The following is a 25,732-nucleotide window of genomic DNA, read 5'->3' as shown; positions in this document are numbered from 1 at the left end:
GTGTATGGTAAAGTATGTGTAACATAAAATTTACCACTTTAATCATTTAAAAAAAATTTTAAAGATGTTATTTATTTACTATTAGAGAGAGGAAGGGAGAGAGAAACAGCAATGTGGGAGAGATACATGAATCAGTTGCTTCTTGCATACTCCCAACCAGGGACCTGGCTGATAACCCAGGAATGTGCCCTGACTGGGAATTGAACCAGAGACCTTTTGATTTATATGCCAGCTCTCAATCCACTGAGCCACACCAGCCAGAGCCATCTTAATTGTTTTGAAGTGTGTACTTCTGTAGCATTAAGTATATCCACATTGGTGTGCAACTTGTATTATTTTAAGTATTTATATATATTATTATCTTAGACCTTTATAAATGATAGCATTATGGGTGTTTTTTTCCTCTTTTAGGTACATTTATTTATTTTCCTAGTCTTCTAGCAATAAATGTATAATACTTTTATAACCACATTTTCGTGACCATTTAGCAATGTGGGAAACCACAGCATTAAATGAAAAAAAAGCAGGCTACAACACTGACTATCCAATATAATCTCGACTTCGCTTAAAAAAGAAAAGAGCTGATTTCTAGAAACTCCTGGATAATTAGTTTTGTCATTTCAAAGTGACTACACATTGGTCTTCCAAACACAACCAGGATGAAAGTTTGGTTTTGTTTTCAACGAGAGGGCTGGGGGCTGGCTCTGGGTCACTGACCTTCTCCAGCTGGTATCCGAGGGTGGTGAGAGGTACACAGTACCATAAGGGCAGCTGTCCGCTTGAATGTGAGTTAAGGGGATGGTGCTGTTGACTCAGGCCCCACCCTAGTCCCAGAAACCTGGTGGCCAGGCTACTGGGAGCCTGCAAACAGCTGGGGCCGCAGGGTGGGAAGGGGGGGCCCTTTCCTTCCTGGCTGTGAGTGGCCCCAGGGGCAGCCCTATTCACCTAGCACTCAGCACTCACCCCCTGTGAGCGCACGTGCGGGCTGCACCCCTTCCAAGAGGGGCCTCAGCCATGAAACCGGGGCCCACAGGGGAGGCAGGGAGTCTAATTCAGATGACCCAGGTCATGACTCTTAATTCTCGGCTGATGGGCGGATCCTGGGGCCTGAGGGCTCCGTCTGGGGCCCAGCTGGTCAGACTCCCCCAGCCACGGAAATGAGAACCAGCAAAGAACAGGCTTCTCCGTTCTAGAAAGCAGGGGGTCCCAGAGCAGCACTTAGACTCTGGGGGGGTGGGGCTGGCTGGCTGAGCACCAAGAGGTGGCTGAGTTAGGGGGGACTCCTGACCATCTCTCTGCTTGGCTGAGGTGCAGACGGGAGTTTTGTGTGTTCAGATGGAGTCTCCCTTGGATCTGCCTGGGTCAGACTCAGACCCCTCAGCCCCACTGCCTTGGCTGGTCTGTCCTCCACATGGCCCTGGGAGAGGTTCACCAACATGGCCTTGATATGTGGTCACCCTGCTCACAGCTTTCCTGGGCCCTACTGTCGAGCCGGGAGTCCAAGTGCAATGTGATTCAGTGTCACCTTCCCCAACTCTCACCACAGGCTGCATGTTTCAGTAGCCACCTCTGCATCCTTGTTCCCTGGGTCCCTCAATCCCCATTTAGCCACAGGCTCTTCAGCTTGCCTCACTGCCTCCTCTGGGAAGTCCACTGGGAAGTCCACTAGGGAGGCCCCGATCCATCCTCAGAGCTGGTAGCTTCATTAGTTAGATGAACTCAGGGTCCTGTAGTCACCAACAGGGCCCAGCGCCCCCTACCCAAGTCCTCTGTGAAAAGGATATCTGCCGTCCATGTTTGTCCACTGACAGGGGCCGGCGGTGTGGGGAGCCGAGCCGGCCGCGCTCCCGGTACACTCTGTCTACCAGCCCATGGTGCCGGGTAGTCCGGCTGGTGTCCAGGCCTGAGGACTGGAAGGGTGTCTGGGGGAAGGGTGGGAGCCAGAATAGGGAGAAAGAAATGGAAAAATGTGAGAGAAACCCAAAATGGTTATCAGCTGTGGCCTGCCCCCAGGATCTGACCTCAGGGCACCCCTACTGCCAAGACACTCAGTCACCATGAGGCAACCCAGACAGGTTTCCTCCTGCGAACAGCGCCCGGCCTCCGAGCACTATGGCCATGGGGGTGAGCTGCCGACCCCAGGCGCCACAGGGGCAGGCGTGCAGTGAGGCCAACATGCACGGGCCAGGCAGAGCGGCACAAGCTCAGGGCCGATGCCAGCCAGGGTGCCAGGGGTACAGATGGCCTGAGCAGCACCCTCCCCCATTCAGCCTCACCAGGTGCAAACAGGCCTCCGCCTTCTCTCTTGGGCCTGGCTGGCCTATTCTTCCCACCTACGTCATCCCTGGAGGGGCTGCCAAGAGACAGCCCAGGGCTTCTAGCCGAGGATGTTGAGGGGCCCACCTGGCCAAGTGCTGGCTCCCTGGAGTCTCCTTGTTGAGCCTGGGGCTGTTCTCAACCTAGAGCCTCCAGAGCCCTCCCCTATCATATCCCAGCACCACTACAGGCCAAGTGCAAGTATTTTCCACGGGCCCTGGCAGGACAGGGCTTCCTTCTAGCGCCTGGGGCTGGCAAGAGGCACCTCCAGTCAAGCCCTGATCCTTCTCCCAGCTCTATACCCCTGGGACCCCCAGGAGCCTACGCTCTGCCATCCCTGGCACTATGAAGCTCCTTGCCATCTGACTGCAGAAAGACTGGCAGCCTCAGTCAGCTCTGGACATAGCCTGTCCCCCTGCATGGTCATCTGGTCCTTGGGTCCTCCTGTCTTCTCTGGGAAGCGGGGTAAAAAGTAATTTCCTTCTGCCATGGCTGGAAACCTGCTCTTCCCCATGTATCCAAACACCTCGCCTGACATTCAGGGCTGGCTGCTCTTCCAGTGTCTAGGACCCCTGTCTCTCTCTGACCCACAAAGCACCCTGCCATTTGGGAGATGGCTGTGACTAAGAGAGGGAGGGAATCTTGCCATCCAGCAGAGACATCAGAGGGTAGGGGCCACTCACCTCCTCTTAGATATTCTTAGAAAGCAGAGGGAAAATCGAGGCGGCTGAAGCAGAGGCAGAGAGATGCTCAGCCGGCTACAGCTCAGCTCACCAGGCTGCATCTAGGATCTGTGCACGCACATGTGCATGTGGTATGGGACAACCATGAAGCATTGGTGCGCATGCTCGAATTCTTGGGTTGGGGTCTCTCCACATGACCACACACACTTCTCCAGACATGGGGGTACAGAGCAGACTGGTTTCTGTTTGTCAGACAGACACCTCCCACCAGGCCAGGAGGGCAGCCACGCTGGGGACACCAAAAGCCTCAGCCCAGGGGCTCATTTACCAGAGAGACAGGAGCTGCTGCCAGGGCATCCCCCAGAAATCCGCTGGGCTGGAAATGCAAAGAACCAAGACTCTGAGATGCTCTGACCTCATCTGGTTCCCTGGAGCCCCAGCAGGCCCCTGCACCCTCAGGCCTAGGGGCTCCACGCTGGCACAGGCAGGGCAAGCTCAGGGTGTCCAGAGAGATGCCCCCTCCAGGGAGGAGGGAACAGGAAGACAGAGGAAGGGGAAAGCGGGGGAAAGGGGAGAACCCCAACTCAGAAGTGCTCTGATGAAAGGTCAGCATGACAGCCCCAGGCATCTGTTGAATGAGGAGGCTGTCTGAGGAGGGCCATGCCCCAGGGGCCCGAAACTGAGCTGAGCAGACCCTGAGCCAGCCTGGGGGACCCTGGCCAGTGGTCTGCTGCATCTCAATGGCAGTATCATGGGAGGACTAGCAGATGGGGGGTTATTCGTGTGGGGGCTGAGCTCCCTGAGGGACCAGCCTGGGGTCGCACCTGGCCTATCAGCATGTGGACAGATATGGTTGTTTCTGGGGCCCTGTTTCAGCAATGGGACAGAAGTGTGGCAGACCACGAACCTGTCCCTACGGAGCAGACACCATGCTTGCTGGGGGTAGCCTGGCTCTCACTGCCAGCTCCCCAGCCCACCTTGCCTCTGCTTCCACCTGCAGACCAAGGAAAGAGGCTGGCATTGCGCCCAGGTGGTGAGCCTTATCTCCCACTATTTATGATAAGGATGTGCATGGCGGCTCTGTGGCCTGCGGGAACCATGCTATGTAGGTCTTTGCCAAGAAACGTTTGCAGACAAGTGGGGTCAGGCCTCAAGGCCTCCTTCTGAGAACCGCTGGGCTTGCGGATTAGTGAGGCTGATGGAGCCAAGCCCCAGAGGCCCTAAGCAGTTCCCGCTGCCGCACAGCCGGCCAACAGGTGTAGTGGCTGCTGAAACACTTGAGGCCAGACTAAGGCCTCACTGCAGGGTCTGCTGATGCTGACAGGGGACTGGCTGGGGGAATCTGGATGAGGCCTGGCCAGGCCATCCCAGGGACAGGAAAGGAATAGGCGGGTGTGGGGTGGGAGGGCTATGGCAATTGTCTGCTGACCCCAGCTGTCTGCAGCAACCATCATACACACACGCTTGCCCGGAGTGGATGTGTCCCAGGTGGGAGGCCAGGGAAACCTCCGCTAGGGAGGGAGTGTGGGAAGGGGGTGGAGGATGTTGCTCACCTGGAAGGGCAGATCCACAGTGCCACTCCCAATCTGGTTCACATTGGGCAGGGACCCACCATAGTACTGGCCTCGGCTTGGGCCCAGCTGCAGATACTGTGACTTCTGGAGCTGGAGCTGCAAGAGAGAAATCAGCAGCTGCAGAGGGAGCTGGGGAGCCCTCTCCAGCACACCCTGCAGAGTGCCACCCCCAAGAACCTGGAAGGGACTCAATAGTGGGATTAGTGGCACCAGTCATGGAGGGTGTGAGACCCCATGACTCAGATTGCCAGGTGTCCCTTCACCCAAACTGGCAGAATCAGAAACTCAAGGTGCCCTGGGAGTCCGTCCCAGGACTTTGTGAACTTAGGGGAGCCCTCTTTGCTGGCTGACATGGCAGGTTTGTGAATGAGCGAGAGTATAGAACAGGCCTGGAGACTGCAGCGTGAGGAGGAGGCCCCTCACTCACCCAGGGGAGCCATTTCTCATCATGGCCAAAGGCTTTGTTACTGGGGAGCAGGCCAGAGGCTGCGAATTGACGCCCGGACACAAGAGAAATCTTCTTTCCAATAGCCTGAATCAGAGGGGCCGGCTCAGAAGCATAGCGCTGGCTTTCAAAGTGCAGGATGTGGACCCCGCCGGCAGCACACACAGGACTAGCAGGTCTGCCAGACCCTGCCTGAGTTCAAGGGTCCTGCCCAAGCCTCTAGGCTCTTTCTACCTGTCCCTCTGCCTCACTGGGGTTGAGCCCAGCTCTCATCTGGGCTGACTGAATTCCTGCAAAGTCTTCTGCCCATCATTCAACTGGGGACTCATCCCCCCTCCAAACCAGGAGCTCAGGGCTCCCTGACCGGCAACAGCTGCCTCTGACCTGGCCTGGCATCTGCCTCTTTTCTCTCAAGCAGCTGATTCCACTTTTTGGGAACGACAGCATATGCCCTGACCCAGGCAGCACAGCCTGCCGCCCATTACACCGCAATGGGAGGCAGGCGTCATGAACGAGGGGTGGTGGCTGGGCACGCAGGAAGGGGTGGTGTTGCTCTCCTGGCTGGGACGGTTGCTAGGGTCAACTGTATACACAACAAGGCTACTTGTGGTCCCTCACAAATAGCTCCTAGCAGCCTCCATCAGCTGGCCGCCCACACTGCCCGCTCCCCAATGACAGCCCAGCTTCCTGGGGGGCCTTGGACACTGGAGGGAAAGTGAAGCCCGGGAACTGGCCACCAGCCCAGCAGAGCACCTCACCCAGGTAAACAGCTGTTTCCTGTAAGCTGTGTGGAGCCGGGAGAGAGGCTGACCTCGCTCAGTTCCTGCCCAGGTGGTTCTCAGCATCTGAGGGGCCCAGCCCAGGTCTGTCTCTGACAGGAACAACCCAGTGTGTCCCTCCCTCCCCACTGTCTTGAGACAAAAAGGCTAGAGTCCCCACCCCTTCCTGATCACAGGTCAGCTCAGACTCAAGACCCACCTCATATCCTCCTTGTGTCTGAGCCACGTGGCAGGAGCCTGCCCTGCTTCCATCTCTCAAGAACCATGTGCCCTTATAGGGTCGCAGCCCCCTTCTGGCCCAGTTTCCCCCTCCAGTTTCCTCACCTCAGCCCTGGGCCCCTTTGTTTCCAGGCAGGGCCCCTTACCACCCCCACCCCCGAGACATTCTGTGTCCAAGCCCCACCAGGCACCATGTCCTTCTCCCATGTCCCTGCCCAACACCCACTCCCCTGCAGAGAGCCTTATGTAATGGCAGCTTTTCTAGCCACAGGGGTGGGATCACCCAACAAAGTGGGCACTTCTATTGGGCCTTTCCCAACTTCTGTTAGTGCCCACGCCTCTGCTGGGCACACTCCCCTCCCCCAATCCTGGCAGCATCCACAGGGCTGAGCAAAGTGGGGACACAGGCAGGGAACAGGTGCTAATGGCACTGGGAAGATGTGGTGTGACAGGCAGCCACTCCTCCAGGGCAGTACCCAGTTCTCAGTCCCTTCCTCCCACACCCCAGTGCCAACAGGATGCAGTGACACCCCCACTGCCAGCCCCTCCCAGTCCCATTAGCAATTTCCATGGCAATTGCAGGCCTTTTAACGAGCTTAAGGAGAGCCAGTGTGCTGAAGGCTGAGCTCTGTCCTGCAAAGCTAGGATGGATGGGGGAGAAGTCATGTGCTCTGAGCAGGACTCATCTTCCCCCTATCACCACAAAGGCTTCAGTTTGGACCTTTGCTCTTCCTGACCACCAGGCTGCACCAACTGAGATGGTCGCTGCCTTGCAGCCTTTGCACTGACGCTGCCTCCTCCAAGAGGCTCTTCCACGAGGCTAGCCCAACACTGAGCACCCCACCCCCACACAGTCCCCTCCCCCACAGCTTACTGTCCAAAATCACCCAACCAAGGTCTGTTTGTCTTCTCCCATCAGACTGTCATCCCCATAAGGACCCTGGCATAATGAAAGAGCTCAGCACACTCGGGGAATGAGCGACAACAAGTGACGCTGAGCACAAGAGGAGGGGTTGGATGCACTGAGGATCCCCAGGCAGGAACCATGTTTTACTTCTGCCCACATGGGACCCTTAACCCCAACCTTGAGGAAACTGAGGCACAAGGAAGAACAGATGGCTGTCCTAGTGCAGAGGTAGCATGTGCCTCAGTCTGGGGCCCACCCTGAAAACCAGCCATGAGAGGGAAGCAATGAGTACACATGGTCCCAACAGCCAGCTCAAGCACATGATGCTTCTGGGACCGAGCTCTAACCAGGACTTGGGGTGTGGGGATTTGCATACCCTGGCCTGAGCCACCTTTGGGGGTGTCCCTGTGAGGGAGAGACTTGGCTTCACCAGGTTCTCCAAGTGTTCCAGCAGCCACTGGGGTATGGGCAGGGAGCCCCAAGAGCCCTTGAAAAAATCTAATTCTGAGTCTTGTGGAGCCACCGGTGGGTTTTCCAGGGCCACCATACCCTGGTAGGCATGTGCGTCCAGTTTGTCTGGCTGTGTTCCTCCAGGTTCCTTCCCAGGCTGGCTCTAGTTTCAACCTGGGCAGCAGGTGGTGAGTTCGAGGAGGGCAGACAGCTCCTCCCAGGCTCCATTCCCCACAGTGGGCCCTCCCCACAAACTGCTCAGTGGAAGTGACATGTGCACGACTGTGGACATCTCACTGAGGCCACAGAGGACAGAACCAAATACTCTGGGCAGAGTCATTCCAAGGAGAAGAGGGCCGAGGGCCACCAGCTCTAACTTGGGACTCCTCAAGACTCCATCCTGTGGCTGAGAGACAGCAGTGCCACTCATGTCACATGTCCGTGGGCCATGCTGTCTCCCCCAATGCCTCCCCTTACACACTCTGGGAAGGACTGGAAACCTGGACTCTGGGGGAGGTGGCTGTGCTCACAGGTGCCCAACTAGGGAGGCCCGAGACAGCTTTTCTTGTTTTAAACTTTTTTATCGAAGCAAAATTCACGTAACATAAAACAAACCATTTTAACACATACCATGCAATGTCATCTAGTATGTTCACAATGTTGTGCAACCAACACCTCTACCTAGTCCCAGAACATTCTGTTACCCCAAAGGGAGACCCCATCCCCATTAGCAGTCACTGCCCGCCTCCCCTCACCCCTGACAACCACTAAGCGTCTTTCTGTCTCTGTGGCTTTACCTGTTCTGCACCTTTCACATAGATGGAATCATACATTAAGTGGCCTTTTGTGTCTGGCTTCTATCACTCAGCATGACGTTTTCCAGTTCGTCTCCTTGCTGTAACCTGTGTCAGTGCTTCACTCCTTTTCATGGCCGAATAATGTTCCCTTGTGTGACCAGACCACACACATTGTGTTTACCCTTCACCTACTGATGGATGGACCCTTTGGTTATTTCCACCTTTTGGCAATTGTGAACAGTGCTGCTGTGGACATTGGTGTACAAGTATCTGTTTGTGTCCCTGTTCAAATCTCTAGGTATATCCCTAGGAGTAGAATGACTAGGTCATATGGTAACTCTGTAACTGATTTTGAGGAACAGCCATACTGTTTTCCACAGTGGCTGCACCGTTTACATTCCTACCAGCAATGCATAAGGGTTCTAATACTGTTGGTTTCTGTTGTTTTGACAGTAGCCATCCTGATGGGTGTGACGCGATATCTCATTGTGGATTTGATCAGCATTTCCCTGGCAACTAGTGACCAAACCCCTTTTCATGGTTTGTTGCCCATCTGAGTACCACCTTTGGAGAAATGTCTGTCAAGCCCTTTACCCATTTTTAAACTGGCTTTGTCTTTTCCTTGTCTTTTAATTTAATCTTTATTGTATTTTTTCCCATTCCATTTAGTCCCCCCTGCCCCCTCCCCTGTCTTTCTCCTGTTGAGTCATAAGATCTCTTTATATATTCTGCATATTAATCCCTTATCAGCTATATGGTTCACAAATATTTTCTCCCATTCTATGAGTTTTTTAAATTTATTTTTAGAGAAGGGAAGGGAAGAAGAAAGAGAGAAACATCAATGTGGTTGCCTCTTACGTGGTCTCCACTGGGGACCTGGCCCGCAACCCAGGCATGAGCTCTGACTGAGAATCGAACCAGCAACCCTTTGGTTTGTAGCCCATGCTCAATCCACTGGGCTATGCCAGCCAGGGCCCATTCTATGAGTTCTTCTTATTTTCTTGATAGTCTTTTGATGCACACATATTTAATGTTGATAGGTCCAATTAACCTATTTTTCTTTTGTTGCTTATGCTTTCAGTGTCGCATCTAAAAATCCAATGCCTAATCTATGGCCAGAAAGAGTTGCACCTATGCTTCCTTCTACGAGTTTCATAGATTCAGCTCCTACATTTAGGTCTTTGGTCTATTTTGTGTTAATTCTTATTAATGTTGTTGCTGCCCTGTTTCCACCTCACAGCCGGCCCCCACGCTGACCATGGGGGCTCCACGGTGAGGAGAGCCTAGCCAACCGCCTGAAGCATGCCAGGGACACTGGAGTTTTGCATCACACATCTGCTTAGCAAGAAAGGGAGTAATGAATGAATGAGGGAATGAATGAAAGCATCACAGGCTTGTGGCCAGCAGGATTCCAGGCTGAGTCACCCAGCCCCCCGGCTGAGTGAGACACTCCCCAGCTGCCTCCTCATTCGTTCCCAAAGTGTAAATACAGAACCAGATACACAAACACCGAGTGCCTCGGAATGCCTTTAATCAGGCTCTGTGCTCGCTGCCAAGTTCCCAGCCCCGGCTGAATCAGAGGGTCCACTGGGAGCACGTTTGTTTCCCTGTTGGTGTGGTTGTTGAGCACAGACCTTCCGGCTGGGATGTGTGAAGGATCCCTCGGGGTCTGAGCTCAGCACAGCTGGCTCATGGGGGCCTCTCTCCCAGAAAATGAGACCCCAGCCCCACCAGCCACCTGGGCGCCCGTGCTCAGTGGGGCCTTGCGGCAGCGCTCAGGGGGAAGACCTGGCTTCTCTCTTTTACAAGCAGGGAAACTGAGACACTGAGGGACAACAGACTTGCTCTGAAGTTGCCCAGTGACAGGAGAGGCCTGTCACAAACCAGGCTCTTTTCCTAGCAAATCCAACGTCCCACAAAGCCCTTACTTCTGCCTTCAGATTGTAACACTCACCCCATACGTTTTCAGAACTTTCCACAGAGCTCCTTCTCATCACCTGGGTTTCTGCTCATACACCTCCTCAGGAAGTCTTCCCTGACCCCTACTTCCAAAACAACCCTCTATCTTAGCTCAAGCTGCTGTAACAAAGAACCACAGAGTGGGCAGCTTAAACAACAGATACTTATTTCTCATGGCTCTGGAGGATAGGAGCCTGAGACCAATATGCCGGCAGGGTGGGGTTCTGGGGAGGGCCCTCTTACTGGGTTGCTGATGTCCACCTTCTTGTCGTGTCCTCGCATGGTCTTTCCCTGGGTGTGTGTGAAGAGGACTCTCTCCTCTTCCTCTTCTCATTAGGATACCAGTCATACCCATCAGGATCCCAACCTTCTGACCTCATTTCACCTTAATCACCTTCTCAAAAGCCCCACCTCCACATGTAATCATGCTGGGGATTAGGGTTTCCAGATGTGAACTTATCCGTGGGGATACAATTCAGACCACGGCACCTGCTCTGGGATATGCTGCCTGCCTGTGTCTATCCAGGGGGCCAGTGAGCCCTGATGGCTGGGGCCCTGCTCGCCAGGCCTCCCTAGATGCCTCTAGGACCAGAGCCCACCCCAGGAAGTGACCATCCACAGCTGAGAAACCCAGAGTCTCACCACAGCCATCCAGGACCAGGGATCCCAGGACTCTCCCAGCTGGAGTCCCCAGGGTACAGAGTGGCCTGTGGGGAGGGGCCTTCTTGTACCTGGTCTTGTAGAGCCCAAGAGTCAGTGAGGTAAGGGAGTACACTCCCCCAGGGCTGCTGGGTGGCAGAGGGGAGGAAAATTATGGGCGGCATTTCCAGCATCAATTCCCCAAATGTAAAGTGACATGACAGCTCACTGGGATCATGGGCTGGGAAATGGGTGGGAGCACCTGAAGAACACCGCAGGTGACTGCAAGGCTGTGGGACAGCTGGAACAGCGGGTGAAGCAGTTCAGCTCCTGTGCGGACCTGACTAATATCCCCTAAAATTCATGCTGACTTGAAATCTCAGAATGTGACCTTGTTTGAAAATGGAGAGTCTGCAGATATAATTAGTTAAGGGTCATCCCAGACTTAGGGAGGTCCCTAAATCCAATGACCAGTACCCTTACAAGAACAGAGACAAACAGGGATGGAAGCAGAAATTGAGATGATACAGATACAAGCAAGGCCTGGGACAGACTCTACTTCAGGGCCCCCAAAAGACCCAACCCTGCCCGCACCCTGATCTCGGACTTCTAGTCTCCGGAACTGTAAGGGAGTAAATTTGTTGTTTTAAGCACCTGAGACTAGACAGCTGGGGAGAGTTGACGACAGGGACCATCAAGCTGACACTCCAGGATAATGAATGAACTAGTCAGGGTCTAGGCAGAAATGGAGGCCCAGGAAGAAGGGGGGAGACCAAGGCCAGGTCAGCTCTGATGGACAGTCATGGCAAAGTGGGAGGGAGGACAATGCTGAAGCCCAGATCAGGACAGCATAGGACCTGGCCACAGACCCAGGAGCTGATGACCCTAGAGTGGACTTGCCAGGCAGGGGGTCTCAGCACATTGGGAGCTGCCAAGGGCCTGTCCCTATAACACACCTCCCTGAAAGCTCATGGGGAGTAACCTTTCTAACCCTAAGCCAACTGCACCCCAACATGCTGGGTGCACTGCAACAGAGATGTGGGGCCTCACTGGGTAGGCAGCTCAGCCTGGCTACACACCTCCCTCTGGCCTGCATCTGGGCACCACATCCACAGGGTCAGGGTGGGATGTTGTGAGCAGTGTGATTTCCCCTCATCTGCTCATCCAAGTGTTGACTGTGGGGCCACAGCATGTCACCAGCAAGTCTGAAGGGGGCTACGGAGCAGAAGTTCCCATCCCTACCCTGTACAAGTCTTGGCTGGTCTGGGAGATGGTGAAGGGCCCTGACTGAGAAGCAGAGGGTAGTGTTTTGCAAGGTCCACACTCAGCCCAAAGGCAAAGCCCAGAGATACCAGCAAGGCCAACTGGAAGAGCGGACTCCCTTTTGTTGTCATCTGGTGGTAGCCGTACTGCTATGACTTTTTTACTCTGGTTCCATGTCATCATGTCCTTAGAAAACTGGCTGCCCTGCATGGCACAAGATGACCAGAGTTTGAGCGCCAACCTCATCCCATCTGTCTGAGCACCTGGTTCCCACAGCATGACTGAGTGTGCTCACTGCTGGCCAGCATCCCCTGAAGCAGGTGGCTGACCCCAGCACACAGTGCGACCCCATCTGAATAGCCAAGGGCACTTGGTTTCACCTGAGACCTCCAGAAGTTCTCCAGGTCTCCCAGGAGCTGCCTGCCCTGGCACAGCAGAAGGCCGTGGAGGGATCGCATAGCTAGGACGCTTTTGGTGAGAAGAGCTTCCAAGAATGAGACAAACAGAATCGAGTCAACTTCTAAAGATGATCAGGCATGAAAAAGGGGCTTGGAGATGCTTGTTTATACCACGACTGCATTCTCACGTTACTTGGCTTCTGTAGCTGATAAGATCAGATCTCTGATATCAAATCCCTTGGACAGTACGGCTCACAATTCATTCTGTGCAGCTAATTAAGCTGAGGAAGCCCGGGAATAAAGTTTGGAACAAGGTTAATCAAGTCCCTTGCCTAGTGAAAAAGAGAGACAGGTGTCAGGATGATGCACACTCTGGCTGCACAACCCCTGGATGTACATTCCCAATCCTCGGGCGGCCTCTCAGGTGGCAGGTCACCAGAGGAGAGGCGCTTCCCCAGGAGCCAGAGGGACTCTGACCCTGGAGCCCCTCTCCGCCCATCCCCCACTCTTCAGCACTGTGTGAGTTTCCTGGAATTGCCAGAACAAATGACCACAAACCAGGGAGCTGGAACCAACAGAAATTTATTCTGTCATAGGCCTGGAGGGTGGAAGTCTGAGACAGAGTGTGGGCAGGGCTGGCTCCTTCCAGAAGCTACGACCAAGTCAGTCCCAGGTTTATCTCCCGGCCTCTGGTGACTGCCGGCAGTCCACAGTCCGTGATGTTCCAGGGCTTACCGACACATCACACCCACCTCCTTGGGTCTTCACTTGGCCTTCTCCCAGTGTGTCTGTTTTGTCTTCTTGTAAGGATACCAGTTATTGGATTTAGGGCCCACCCTCCTGCAGGATGGCCTCATGTTGACTTGATGATATCTGCAAAAGCCCTTTTTCCAAAGGTCCTGTTCATAGGTACGGAGTGGACATGAATGGGGGGGCACTCTTTAATCACAGTCACCCAATCCTATGTCACCTTGAATCCCATGCTAAGAACCATCCCATGGTGGCAAAGCCCCAGACTTCTCCTGAAGCCCTGGGCCCCGTCGAGCCGTGCTCTCCCTTTCTGAGCCTGTTTCCTCCACTGTCACCAGGGGCAGAGGGGTGAAGCCCTACCAGCACATGGACCTGCTCAGCACACGTAAGCCTCAGCAGAAATGACCAGGGTCCTGAGAGGCAGGTGACCCAAAGTGTCCTCAGAGCCATCTGGCAGCATCCATTAAGAGCCTAAATGTGTTCCTGTTCTCTGGCCTGGTGGTAATCTCATGTCTGGGAAGCTCTTCTGAGGGAGATGTCTAAAATGCAGCTTTATGCAAAAAGATGTCCCTGCAAGAGCAAGGAGCTGGAACCACTGCAGGATCAGCCCAGGGCAGGGCCTCCACTCCAGGAAGTGTGAGGACACTGCCCAAGGAGCAGGAGGTGGATGGAGGGAAGCCACCTCCACTGTGATTTCTGGACCATTTCTGTGTGGAAAAAGGTGGACCCAGGATGATAAGACCAGCCTGCTTCCTTTCTAGGGATGTCCCCAAGTGGGGGCTGGGCACTGGAGTGTGCAGGGGACAAGGTGGCTGGCAGGAGAAGAATTCTTTGGAACACAGGAAAGGCCTTGGCAACCCACATTACTGGGGTGAGCAAGCCTCCTGAGCTCAGAGTTGGGCCCAGACACCTGGGTTGTCCTCTCTAGGACAGAGACTGATGTGAACCCCAAAATGAGCCAATGCGATGATCCAGACAGCTAGGGGTTCTGTGAGGATGGGAATGGCTCCCTCGAGGCCATGGAGAGGGACTTCAAGCTGGACAGAGCTGAGGAAGGAGAGGGAGGGCTTTAAGTGCAGAGGCCCTATAAACGTCAGAGGTCAGAGAGGAGGGACCAGGGAGTGGGATCCCCACATAGGGACAGTGGGTCGCAGACATCTTCCCAGCATATTCAGGGGTGTGGATGGGGTACCCCCACCTCTAGGTGGGTCTCCAGGGAAGGGGAGCAGGAGGGACAGGGTGTGTGTATCCATGTGCGTTGCACATGAGGGGAGAGAGAGAAAACTCTAAAACTTGTCATTTCTCTGCCTCGACTAAAGATACCCTTTGGTGCCTTCACATGGCTTTGGGGGCATGCAAGCACATATCTCTCTCTGCCTGTGCCGGAGGGAAAGGATCCTCTGAGTTTAACTTTATATCTCATTTCTGTTGTATATAGAAATCACCAGCCAGGACACCATTCATGGGAAATGGAGGGAAATGTCTCCCAGCAAGGGACCCCTCAGCCTGGGCGGGGAGCCATACACAGATGCTGCTGCCGTGATGTGTCCTGGCCTGGCTGCCTTGAAATTGGCAGTTCAAGTTTCTGACAGATGCCTGAACCACCTGAGGATGTGGTGTCCCAGACGTGACAAGGAGGCTGACTTTTCTCAGGCCAAAGGGTCAGCACTCACCAGCCTCTGGGACCCAAGGTGCTGCAGGATGACTTACAAGTAATTGCCTCAGGCCAATGCCAAACAAATGATTTTGTCCACAGCATCCAAAGGCTGATACCTGGCCTTGCACAGGTCCTGTGTTGAAACCATCTCCCACCAGCAGCTCCTTCAATGCTGCCCCCACCCCATGATGGCAGGGGCCCCAGGGAAGATAATACAAAAGTGAGATGCCCTCATTACCATAGACCCAAAATAGCTTTTACGCTCCATTTTTTAGACATAGTTACATAATAACCCTAAAAGCCGTTTCATGGTCAGGGAAGCAGGCTCCTGGGCCTGTCCAGCCAATCTTGTACTCCTCAGGTACCTCATAGCACTGCTTTGAGCCCCCAAGATCCCACTGGGGCCCTGGGTGGCACCTGCTGCAAGCCTGGGGACCGGGCAGGCAAGCCCTCAGGCTGCCTTGCTGCCCTTAGACCACATTCTCGCCCCAGTGAGGTGGACAACACAGGAACTGTGTGTGGTCCAAAAGACACTCCCCTGGACAGGCCTCACTGTGGAGAAACTGTCCCCAGCCCAGGAAACAGAAAGTAAGGACAAGGGCCCAGGAAGGCAAATACTACAGGCTTGTAGAAACAAGACCAATGGTGGCATGGGTGGCTGGACAGGTAGACACTGAGGGGAGACCACAAGGAGGTCAGGTCAGAGAGCTGCCCAGGGTGCGCTAGAGGAGGGCCTGGCTGCAAACCCATGGAGGTGGGGGCAGGCAGCAGAACATCACCGGCTCTCTGCAGATCCTCCTTTTCCCTCAGCCGCTTGTCGCTTCTGTGAGCAAGTCCCAGCAGCTCAACCTGCAGGACCCTGGTCCTGGCCTGTGTCATCTCACACTAAGATGCCCTTGTAACCTCCTCCCCAAACTCCTGTTGGAAGCCTTCTCTGCACACTGCTGCCAGAAGCTCCTTCCTTGACTTTATTAAGTTCAACTCAAGTCACGCTCCTGTTTGAAGCACCAAGAGGTTAACAGTTCCTAAACAATTTAAACACAGAGCTACCACAGGATGCAGTGAGTCTACTCCTCGGTACAAAGCCCATGAAACGAAGACCTCCGTCCACACCAGTACTTGCACATGTGTGTTCACAGCGACCAAAAAGGTGGAAATAACCCAAATGTCCATTGATGGATGAAGGATAAACAATGTGGTCCATCCACACAATGGAATATTACTCAGCCATAAAAAGGAGTGAAGCTCTGACACAAGCTACAACGTGGATGAACCTCAAAAACACAATGTTCATGGAAGAAGCCAACGCAAAACCCACATTAATATGATGTGCCCGGAACCGGCCAATCCACAGACAAAGGAAGCAAATTAGTGGTTGCTAGATGCCAGAGGAGGAGAGATAGGGAGTGACTGATCATGGGGGCAGGGTCTCCTCTGGGGTTGAAGGGAATGTTCTGGAACTACACAGAGGTGACAGTTCATAACACTATAAATGTGCAAAATGCCACCAAAAAGTGTACTTTAAAATGATAAATTTTATGTTTTGTGAATTTTACCACAATAAAAAAAAACCCTGAAGAAATGAAAAGCAGCCTCAAGGTCGTGGCTGAGGGCCAAGTACACATCAGCGTGAAGGGGAGTGGCCATCAGGACCCAGAGCATCCCTTTCCGAGCCCCCACTTGTGGGACAACAGTGTGGATGAGGGACAGTCACCAAGGACAATGTCCCTGTCCTTAGAGTTGTGTCCTCTAATTGGGAAGTTACCATGGCCCCACAGGTGTATGCCAAAGAACATGAATGGTTTCTTGGCTACTGCACATCCCCTCCAGAGGCAGCCTGGGATGAACAGACCTGCCTGGCACCCATGCCAGGAGTGGCGCAGCCACCCATCTTTTGGGGTGGGTCTCTCAAGTCTTGCCAACCTGGCAGGCAGCAATGTGGCAGCTGTAGCTACGGCCTTCCTGAGGACCGAGAGCATTTCAAAAAATGTAAACTGGTGGCCAACTTAAAATTTTTTTTTTAGATTAACTTAAACATCAGAATTGCTGGCTTCTCCTGAAACATTAGAAGTGCCAACAACTTGGGACCTGGACTCCTAGCTGGTGATTTTTAATTAGCCAGAGCAGGGCCACAGCTTCCCTGCCCCACAGGCATTGGGGCAACATGGGTGCCCTCACACCCCAAGTCTGAGCCTGGACTCTAAGAGGGTTGGCACATCCTGAGGTTACCCAGCTGGCTGCAGACCCAGGACCACCAAGCCCAGCTCGTCCCTGCTGCCCCTTGTTCCAGCTCAGCAGCTGTGTGGCTTGACCCAAAGCCCAAAGGGAGGAAGCCCCAACCTTACCCCCAGAAGCAAGCCAACTGGGACAGAAAGGTGCAGAGCTAGCAGGCTGTATGTGGGCCAAGTGAGGTCCAGAATGCAGGTCTCATCCTGAGCCAAAACCCCCCAAAATTCACTGCTGCATGTTCAATATTTAACCATTAGAGGCCTCCATCAGAGGAGACTCCCTAATGCCCAGAGGCCTGCAAAGCCTCGGGGAGGGGACAATGGCAAAGGCAGAGGGGTCAGCAGCCAGGCTCGGTGGGCACAGGCTTGCTCAAGAGTTAGGGGCTCCTGGGGGGAGGGTGGGTGCAGCATACATGACACCCACACCCAGTCCCTATACAAGGGAATAGCTCAAGATAGCTCGGGAGCCTGGCCACTCAGTAGTCCCAGAAAAACCTGTGTGTCTGGCCCAGCTTGCCAATCCCCTCTAGAGACGGTCCACTGGGCACTGCAGCAGGACAGGAGGCCTGGGTGTGTACCTAGAAACACAGGGAGCCAGGTGATCAAGGGTGCTGGGAAAGAGGCAGCAGGAGGAGCCAGCAGGTCCGTGCTGTCTGGGATGAGCTCTGCCAGCTCATGTGCTTGCCCGCAGCATAAACAGGTCATGATGCTCCAGGCACTGAGTCAGGCAGTAGATGCAGAAAGAAGGCAGAGGATTCCTGAGAGGCCATGCAGGAAATGGGGCGGGGGGGGGGGGGGAGGCCAGGTGGCCAAGGAGGTAACACTGGAGCTGGGACAGGTACTTCAGGTGGGAGGCCCAGAAAATACAAAGGTCCTGGGGTCGGAGTGAGCCTGATGAAGGGAACAAGGGTATCAGGCCAGGCTGCCCACCAGTAAGTGATGGGGAGAAAGAAGGGCTCAGAGTCTCTCAGGACCTTACTCTGAGTGTGATGAGAAGCCAGTGGAAGGAAGGATTTAAGCCAAAGTGATCTGAGTCACCTTCCCTGTCAGGGTCCTCCATGGTAGGAGGAGCTGGCAAAGGGGCCAGTGGGGAACAGGCAATGGGGGAGTGAAAAACCCATCTACAGCAGGTGCAGAAGGGACCCCTGAACCCAGTATATTCCAGGATGGGACCTGATGACAACTCATCTGGAGGGATGAGTTGTCATCCAGGCACAAGTAAGACCGCCCAGGGCAGATGTGACCTAGACACTCACCTGTCCATGGGATTCTGTGCTCTCAGATCACATGTACCCATGGGTTCACTCAAAGCTTCCCACTGAGTCCCAGGAGGATGTCAACAAGCTCACCAGTTCACCTGAATTCCTGCCCACAGCCTCACATGGACATGGCCCCTGGCCAGCCCCCATACCCTGCTGGCTGATCCTCTCTCCCCCCTATGCAAGCACTGGACATCCTTCCTCCCAGTGTCTCCCTCCTTCCCCACCGGTTCCACCCTAGATGATTATGAAAGGAGCAGCAGCTATCCTTTGCTTCTCATCTCCCCGGGGCTGGGACCCCCTGAACCCTTCCCACTGCTACCTTCAGGAAGAAGTCCAACGTACCTGCAGGAGCACAAGGCCAAGACAGAGCCTCCCACAATCCTGTCCCCTTGGGCACTACCTACTCATGTGCATCACCCCCATGCCAAGTCTCTACAGATGCTCTGTCCTCCGCCAGGTGCACTTTTTCCTGCCCCACCAGGCAAACCTCACTCAAGGCACCACTGGGCTCAATATGCCCCACCCCCATGTCCCACCACCAGCACCTGCTGCTGCAGAAGCAGCTGCAGCCCTTGTACCTCCATGCATCATGAGGGCTCAGAGCCGGCACCAATCAGATATGTGTCAATGAGGGCACTTCTCCAGCCTGGCGCCCACGGCTGCCCTTGCAAGGGGCCCCTTTCATCTCTGTCCCCCTACTCCTCCGCTGGCCTTGACCCTGGACTTGAGCTTCCTCAAACACAACTCTCTGTGCTTCTCACGGTCACTCCTCTAGGGAGGCCCTAAATGCCAAGTCAGCCATCAACCCCTGAGTGCCACTGGCTACACTTGGAAGCCTCTGTGATTCACATAGGACCCTCCTCCATCCAGCAGTCCCCACCAGGTTCTCGTTCTCCTGAACCCTACACCCTGCACCCCTGCTCCTCCTGGCCCTGGCAGACGGCAGATGCCAGATCTTCCCTAAATTGCAGCCAGAAACCCGGGGTGGAGGTGCCCATTTCTCCCTTAGGCCTCCCCATCATAGCAGGCCTGGCAGTCACCTCTCCATCACAGCTCCTGAGCCCCCTGAGGTCCCATGACTCCAGCACCTAGGCTCCTTGTTCCCCTGGCCAATCTTTTTTTTTTTTTTAATTTTTTATTTATTTTTTAAAGAGTATTTATTTATTTATTTATTTTTAGACAGAAGGGCAGGGAGAGAGAGGGAGAGAAACATCAATGTGTGGTTGCCTCTCACCTGCCTCCCACTGGGGACCTGGCCCATAACCCAGGCATTTGCCCTGACTGGGAATCGAACCACTGACCCTTTGGTTCGCAGGCTGGCACTCAATCCACTGAGCCACACCAGCCAGAGCCCCTGACCAATCTTTTCGCAAGCTCTCCCTAAACTCAAAGCCATTCTAGGGTCTCCTCTTCCCTATCCCTACACCCAGCTTCAAGATCACACCTAAGCTCCCACCTTGGCTCTCTGGGGCCTGAGGAAATCTGGCTTCCATCCTCGTTCTCTCCTCATTTGCCACCTGCCCCCTACCCAGATTCACCTTGTAACACAATTACCCTCAGACAATCCCCCCAGGCCTTTGTGTCTTCATGCCCACTATTCCTCTCCTCCCAAAGACCATTCCCCTCCCTATCCCCCTCCTGTTCCACCACAGAGCTCTCCTCCAGGCAACCTTCTGGAATTGGCCCCAGCTTCTGGCAGCCTCCTTTCTCCTCGAAGTCAGTAGCTCCCCAGGGCACAACTCCCTCTGCAGACCACTAAGTGTGTGCAGGTCCAGTCCTCACTCCTGGACCCGGCCAGGCCCAAACTGACCAGGCCCATTATGTGCTTGCCCAGGGTCACACAGCTGGGAGGAGGAGAGCAGGACTTCATACTGTAAAGATGGCAACATGACCCAAAGCTATCTACAGTCAATGCAATCCCTATCAAAATCCCTACAATGTTTTTTACAGAAACAGAAAAACCCATCATAAAATTTATATGTGATCTCAAGGGACCCTGAATAGCCAGGACAATCTTTTTTTTTTTTTTTTTAAGAAAGACTATTTAGCCCTGGCTGGCGTAGCTCAGTGGATTGAGCGCGGGCTGGGAACCAGAGTGTCCCTGGTTCGATTCCCAGCCAGGGTACATTCCTGGATTGCAGGCCATAACCCCCAGCAACCGCACATTGATGTATCTCTCTCTCTCTCTCTATCTCTATCTCTATCTCCCTCCCTAAAAATAAATAAATAAAATCTTTAAAAAAAAAAGACTATTTATTTTTAGAGAGAGGGGAAGGGAGGGAGAAAAAGAGAGAGAGAAATATCAACATACGAGAGAAACATCAATCAGTTGCCTCTTGCACACCCTCAACCAGGGACTAAATCTGCAACCCATGAATGTCCCCTGACTGGGAATCAAACTGGCAACCTTTCGCTTTGTGGAATGACACCCAACCCACTAAGCCTCACCAGTCGGGGCACTGAGCCAATCTTTTTTGTTCTTCTTTTTAGAAGAAAAAAGCTGGAGGACTCATGCTTCCTGATTTCTAAACTTACTACAAAGCTACAGGAATCAAGACACTGTGGTAGTGGTATAAAAGACAGGCGTATAGACCAAAAGAATAGAACAGAGAACCCAGAAATAAACCTTTGTGTATATGGTCAAGTGATTTTTGACAAGGGTGCCAAAACCATTCAATAGGGAAAGGACAGTCGTTTCCAACGAATGGTGCTGGGAAAACTGGATATCCACAAGAAAAGACTAAAGTTGGACCAATACCTTATACCATATATCAAAATTAACTCATTATGGATCAAAGACCTAAAACTAAAACTATAACTAAAACTGTAAAAGCTAAAACTATAAACTTCAGAAGAAAACAGTGAAAAAGCTTCATAACATGAGATTTGGCAATGACTTCTTGGCTATGACACCAAAAGCACAGTCAACAAGAGGAAAAATATGTAAGCCGGACTTTGTCAAAATTAAAAACATTTGTGTATCAAAGGATACAATCAACAGAGTGAAAAGGCCCCATTTCCATGGAATGTGAGAAAATATTTGCAAATCATATATCTGATAAGGGATTAATATCCAGAATATATACAAAACTACTAAAACTCAACAACAAAAATAAACAACACAATTCGAATATGAGCAAAGAACTTGAATGAACATTCCTCCAAAGAAAATTTACAAACAGCCAATAAACGCATGAAAAGATGCTCAGCATCACTCATCACCAGGGAAATGCAAATCAAAACCATGAGATGCTGCCTCTAGGATGGTTAGAATTAAAACAAATAAAAACATAAAATAACAATTGTTGACAAGGATGTGGAGAGATTGGAACCCTTGTACACTATTGGTGAGAATGCAGCTATAATACTATGGAAAACAATATAGAGATTCCTTGAAAAACTAAACACAGAATTACCATATAACCCAGCAATCCCACTCCTGAGTATACACCAAGAAAAAATGGAAGCAGGGATTCAAAAAGACATTTGTACAAATGGTCCCCAACTTATGATTTTTTTTACTTTACATGATGGTATGAAAGCAATACAAATAATAAGTTACATGAGATATTTAACACTTTATTATAAAATATGCTTTGTGTTAGATGATGATTTTGTCCAGCTGTGGACTAATGTAAGTATTCTGAGCACATTTTAAGCTATGTTCAGTAGGTGAGGTGTATTAAGTGCATTTTGACTTAGCATTATTTTCAACTTACAATGAGTTTATCAGAACTTAACCCCAACATTAAGTCAAGGAGCATCTTCATCTATCCGCACACCCATGTTCGAAGCAACATTATTCACAATAATCAAAAGGTGGAAGCAACTCAAGTACCCATTGAAGGATGAGAGAATAAACAAAATGTGATACATATATGCATACATGGAATATTATGCAGCCTTAAAAGGAAGGAAATTCTGACATCTGCTATAATATGGATGAACCTTGAGAACATTACACTCCATGAAATAAGCCAGACATACAAGGAAAAATACTGTATGAGTCCACTTACATGAAGTCCCTAGAGCAGTTAGATCCACAGAGACAGAAAGAAGAATGGTGGGTACCCTAGGATGGGGGTGGGGACATGGAGAGTTAGTGTTTAAGGGGTCAGAGTTTCAGTTTGGGAAGATGAGGAAGTTCTGAAGGTGGATGGTGTGATGGCTGCACAACAATGTGAATGTACTTAATGCCACTGAACTGTACACTTAAAAATGGTTAAGATGTTGTGTATATTTTACCACAGTTTTAAAAAGAAAAAATATTAAAAGAAAACTTGCATGTCACTTGTGTAGGATTCCTACCAAAAAACCACCTTGGCCCAATCGTGAGAAAACGCCCCACAACCCATACCCTGAGGGACAGTCTACAAAGAGACTGGGCAGTTCTCAACCGGTGAACGTCATGGACAACCAGAAACCCTGGGCAATCATCACGGATCTGGGATTGTAACAAGATGACTATTGCAATATGGGAGCCTAGAGATGATCCTAGGCCACAGACAGGTCACCAGGGCACACCTGGGGAAATCCGAATGCAGTCTGGAGTCTACTTAATAGAACTGCAATGATGCTGCTGTGCTGGTGGGACCAGCCCACCCTGGTCATGTGAGATACACACAGTCAGGGGCTATGGGAAGTGTCTGTGCTGTCTTTGCATCTTTTCACTAAATCTAAAATTATCTCAAAAGAAAAAGTGATAAGAAACAAATATAACACTTCCCCAAAAAGGATACTGAGCAGACATTCATAGTGTCGTGGCAATCGTCACATGTCAAGCCATCACACTGGGTGTGCTGGGTAAGACCCTGCTCTCATGCTGCCCCACGGGGACCCTGATGCTGGCCAGGGACAAGGCTAAGTGCTTCAGGAGGGCACACTGTCTAATCTGAACAACTCTACAGAGGGAAACTGAGGCAAAGAAAGGAATCATTTGGGAGAAGCTGGCAGAGACAGGGCCTGAATTGCAATGACAATCCACTTGGCCAGGTGTCGAAGGGGCCACAGGGTAGGCTCTTGGGCATAAGTGGCCCCCAGAAGGCCCCCTGTAATAGATGCTCAGGGCTCCTCCCTTCATTTGCTGAGCCAGTAGCAGGAATTGGAGGATGCTTGCCACTTCGGGCATAAAAGAGGCTGCTGGGCCCATCAATCACTCCTGAGGCTGTGCATTGATTCTGTGACAACTTAATGAGCTGCTCCTGCCCTAATTATAGCTATCAAACCCCACCTGACTGAAAGGACAGAGGGATAGAGACAGTGTGATGCTCAAGGGTGCGAAAGGGCCCATGGAAGAGGGCTGCAGGGATCTGTCTCTTCAGTTACCTGAGAAACACTGAAATTGACTTCAACACGAGAGAGGCTTTAGCCAGGAGGGCATGGACATGGTGGCTACACCAAGTCTCTGGCAGGGTGGATGGCTCTTGTGTCTCTGTAGGGTGTACTCTGCCTCCCCATGTCCCCAGCCCAAAGGCTGGCAGCCCTGCAGAACCAGCCCTGGGCACTCTGCCTCCCAGAGACTTCCAGGTGAGTGACCAGGTGGCATGCACCCACCTGCCTCAACAGAAGAAAAGAGAAGCACTTTGGGTTTTCTGTTTTCAATTTTTACCAAAGTTTTGAGACATTAATGGTTTCTTTTATATTAAAAAAAAAAAAAAAGGCAAGGCAGAGCCCTTCCTGGCAACCCCAGCTGGCAGGGAAGGAGAACTAGCTAGCGCTCTCAGGATCTTCTTCGCCTGACAGGGAGTCCCAGACACAGGGCACTCAGGAGACCACCGAGCTCCAAGGATTCTATCTGCAAACAGAGAGCTCAGACACTTGACAGCCGACGAGGAAAAAAGTCTGTCCTTGTCTGTAGACTCAACCCTCTGGACAGAAGACCATGCTCCAGATTTGGGGTGAAACCTCCATGACCAGAGAAGCGTCAGGATGGGACCTTGGACAAGGAGGAATTTCACATATGGAATTAGTGCCTGAGGTCTCCTCTCTGTTTCAGAAACGCCTCTCCTTGTACAAGAACATGAAGTTGAAGCCATTTCACATAAACATCCCTGTTCATAACCCTGGGAATCAGACTCCTGATTCAGGTGAAAGAACTGCCAAGTCAGCAAGTCCTGGTCTGTACCAAGTCTGAATTCATTCCCCTGGTGCTGTCCTCCCTCAGGGGACACCTACCCCAACACCCTCTCAGGTCCCTGAAGACCCCTCCTTGGTTTCTCCAGGCCCATCCCTATATTGTGGCTAGAACAATCTTTGCTAAACCTGCATCACATGTCAGGCCCTGCTCCTAACCCTACCGAGCACCCCCACCCCAGAACAGGGCCCATGAGGCATAACCCACTGAGCTCAACCAGCCTTTGCCCCCACAACTGGCCTCACACTCCCCACATCCATGGCTCACCCTCATCACCAGGGGCTCAGCCCAAATGTCACCTCCCCCAAAAAGCCCCCAGCCCATTCCACTCTCTCAGAGCTATGACCTTAGGGCCATGGCAAGGGACCAACTGGTCGCCAGTATGGTTTCCCCTAAGGGCAGGGCCCCATTTGACTTGTTCTGCAGGGAGTCCCCAGGGCCCCACACAACATGGGTGCTCAATAAATACCAATTGAAGGAGGGCCTTTTTGATCCAAACCCAGCCTCTGCAGGGCACCTCATGGGGAGTCTCATTGAAAGATCCAATGCTTCTCATGTTCTCCCCAGGGCACTTGGGGGGCCCATCCACCCGCTCCTACCCCATCCTGTCACACACTGCACATGGTCAGTATAAACTCCAAGTTTCTCCCTGAAGTTCAGCAAACTTAAGCTCCACAAAGACAATCATGCTCTCCACCTAGCTCTGTGCCCTCAGCACCCGATTTACTCTCCCAGATGGAGAACAGGACCCCATGCCACACTCCTGCTGCTTATGGGGGAAACCTGGCATTGTAGTGGAAAACCAAGGCGATTCCAGAGTGAATGGGAGGCAGGACTGCCCCCAGGGAGGTCACCATCCTGTGCCTGCTTAGTGTCTTCTAAATGCCCTTTATATACCTGCTGGGTATCTAATGACTACACCTTGTGCCTGCTGTATACCTGCTGGATGCTTGCTGACTACATGTGTGCCTGCTGCATGACCACCAAGTACCTGCTGAATACATGTGTACCCACTGAGCATCTGCAAAGCACCTGCTGAATGCCTGCCATATGCCCACCCAGCGCCCACGGAGTGCCGCCTGCCTTGTGTTGGCAGTGCACATGCCTCCAAAATTTCAGCAGCGAGCACACAGTGAGCACACAGTGAGCACACAGTGAGCATCTGTGCACAGGGTCCCATTTTGGACATGCTACACAGGTTAACCCATCTAAGTATCACCATAGTCCAATGAGGGAGGTAGAGATCACTGTGACTACCAATTCACGTAGAGGG

At 52.4% G+C, this 25,732-nt stretch overlaps 1 protein-coding gene across 7 annotated transcripts in view; it reads right to left on the bottom strand.

Moving 5' to 3' along the window:
- The window catches only part of CRTC1 (CREB regulated transcription coactivator 1), a 59,903-nt gene that overhangs the window by 25,247 nt on the left and 8,924 nt on the right, over positions 1 to 25,732 (bottom strand). For 4 of the 7 annotated variants that reach the window (XM_045853609.1, XM_045853611.1, XM_045853612.1 and 1 more), the window contains exons 2-5: positions 4,553 to 4,669; positions 3,328 to 3,375; positions 1,785 to 1,922; positions 718 to 779 (exon numbers count right to left, since the gene is read on the bottom strand). In XM_045853609.1, coding sequence (XP_045709565.1) covers positions 718 to 779; positions 1,785 to 1,922; positions 3,328 to 3,375; positions 4,553 to 4,669 — 365 coding nt within the window. The remainder of the gene's footprint in view (positions 1 to 717; positions 780 to 1,784; positions 1,923 to 3,327; positions 3,376 to 4,552; positions 4,670 to 25,732) is intronic. The other 3 variants (XM_045853610.1, XM_045853615.1, XM_045853614.1) reach the window with 1 other exon arrangement.

The sequence above is a fragment of the Phyllostomus hastatus genome, unplaced genomic scaffold (assembly GCF_019186645.2).
Source record: "Phyllostomus hastatus isolate PE091 unplaced genomic scaffold, TTU_PhHast_1.1 phas_contig_98, whole genome shotgun sequence".
Classification (NCBI taxonomy): domain Eukaryota; kingdom Metazoa; phylum Chordata; class Mammalia; order Chiroptera; family Phyllostomidae; genus Phyllostomus; species Phyllostomus hastatus.
The sequence above is the reverse complement of the archived record's forward strand: the minus strand, read 5'-3'. Positions and strand labels throughout refer to the sequence as shown.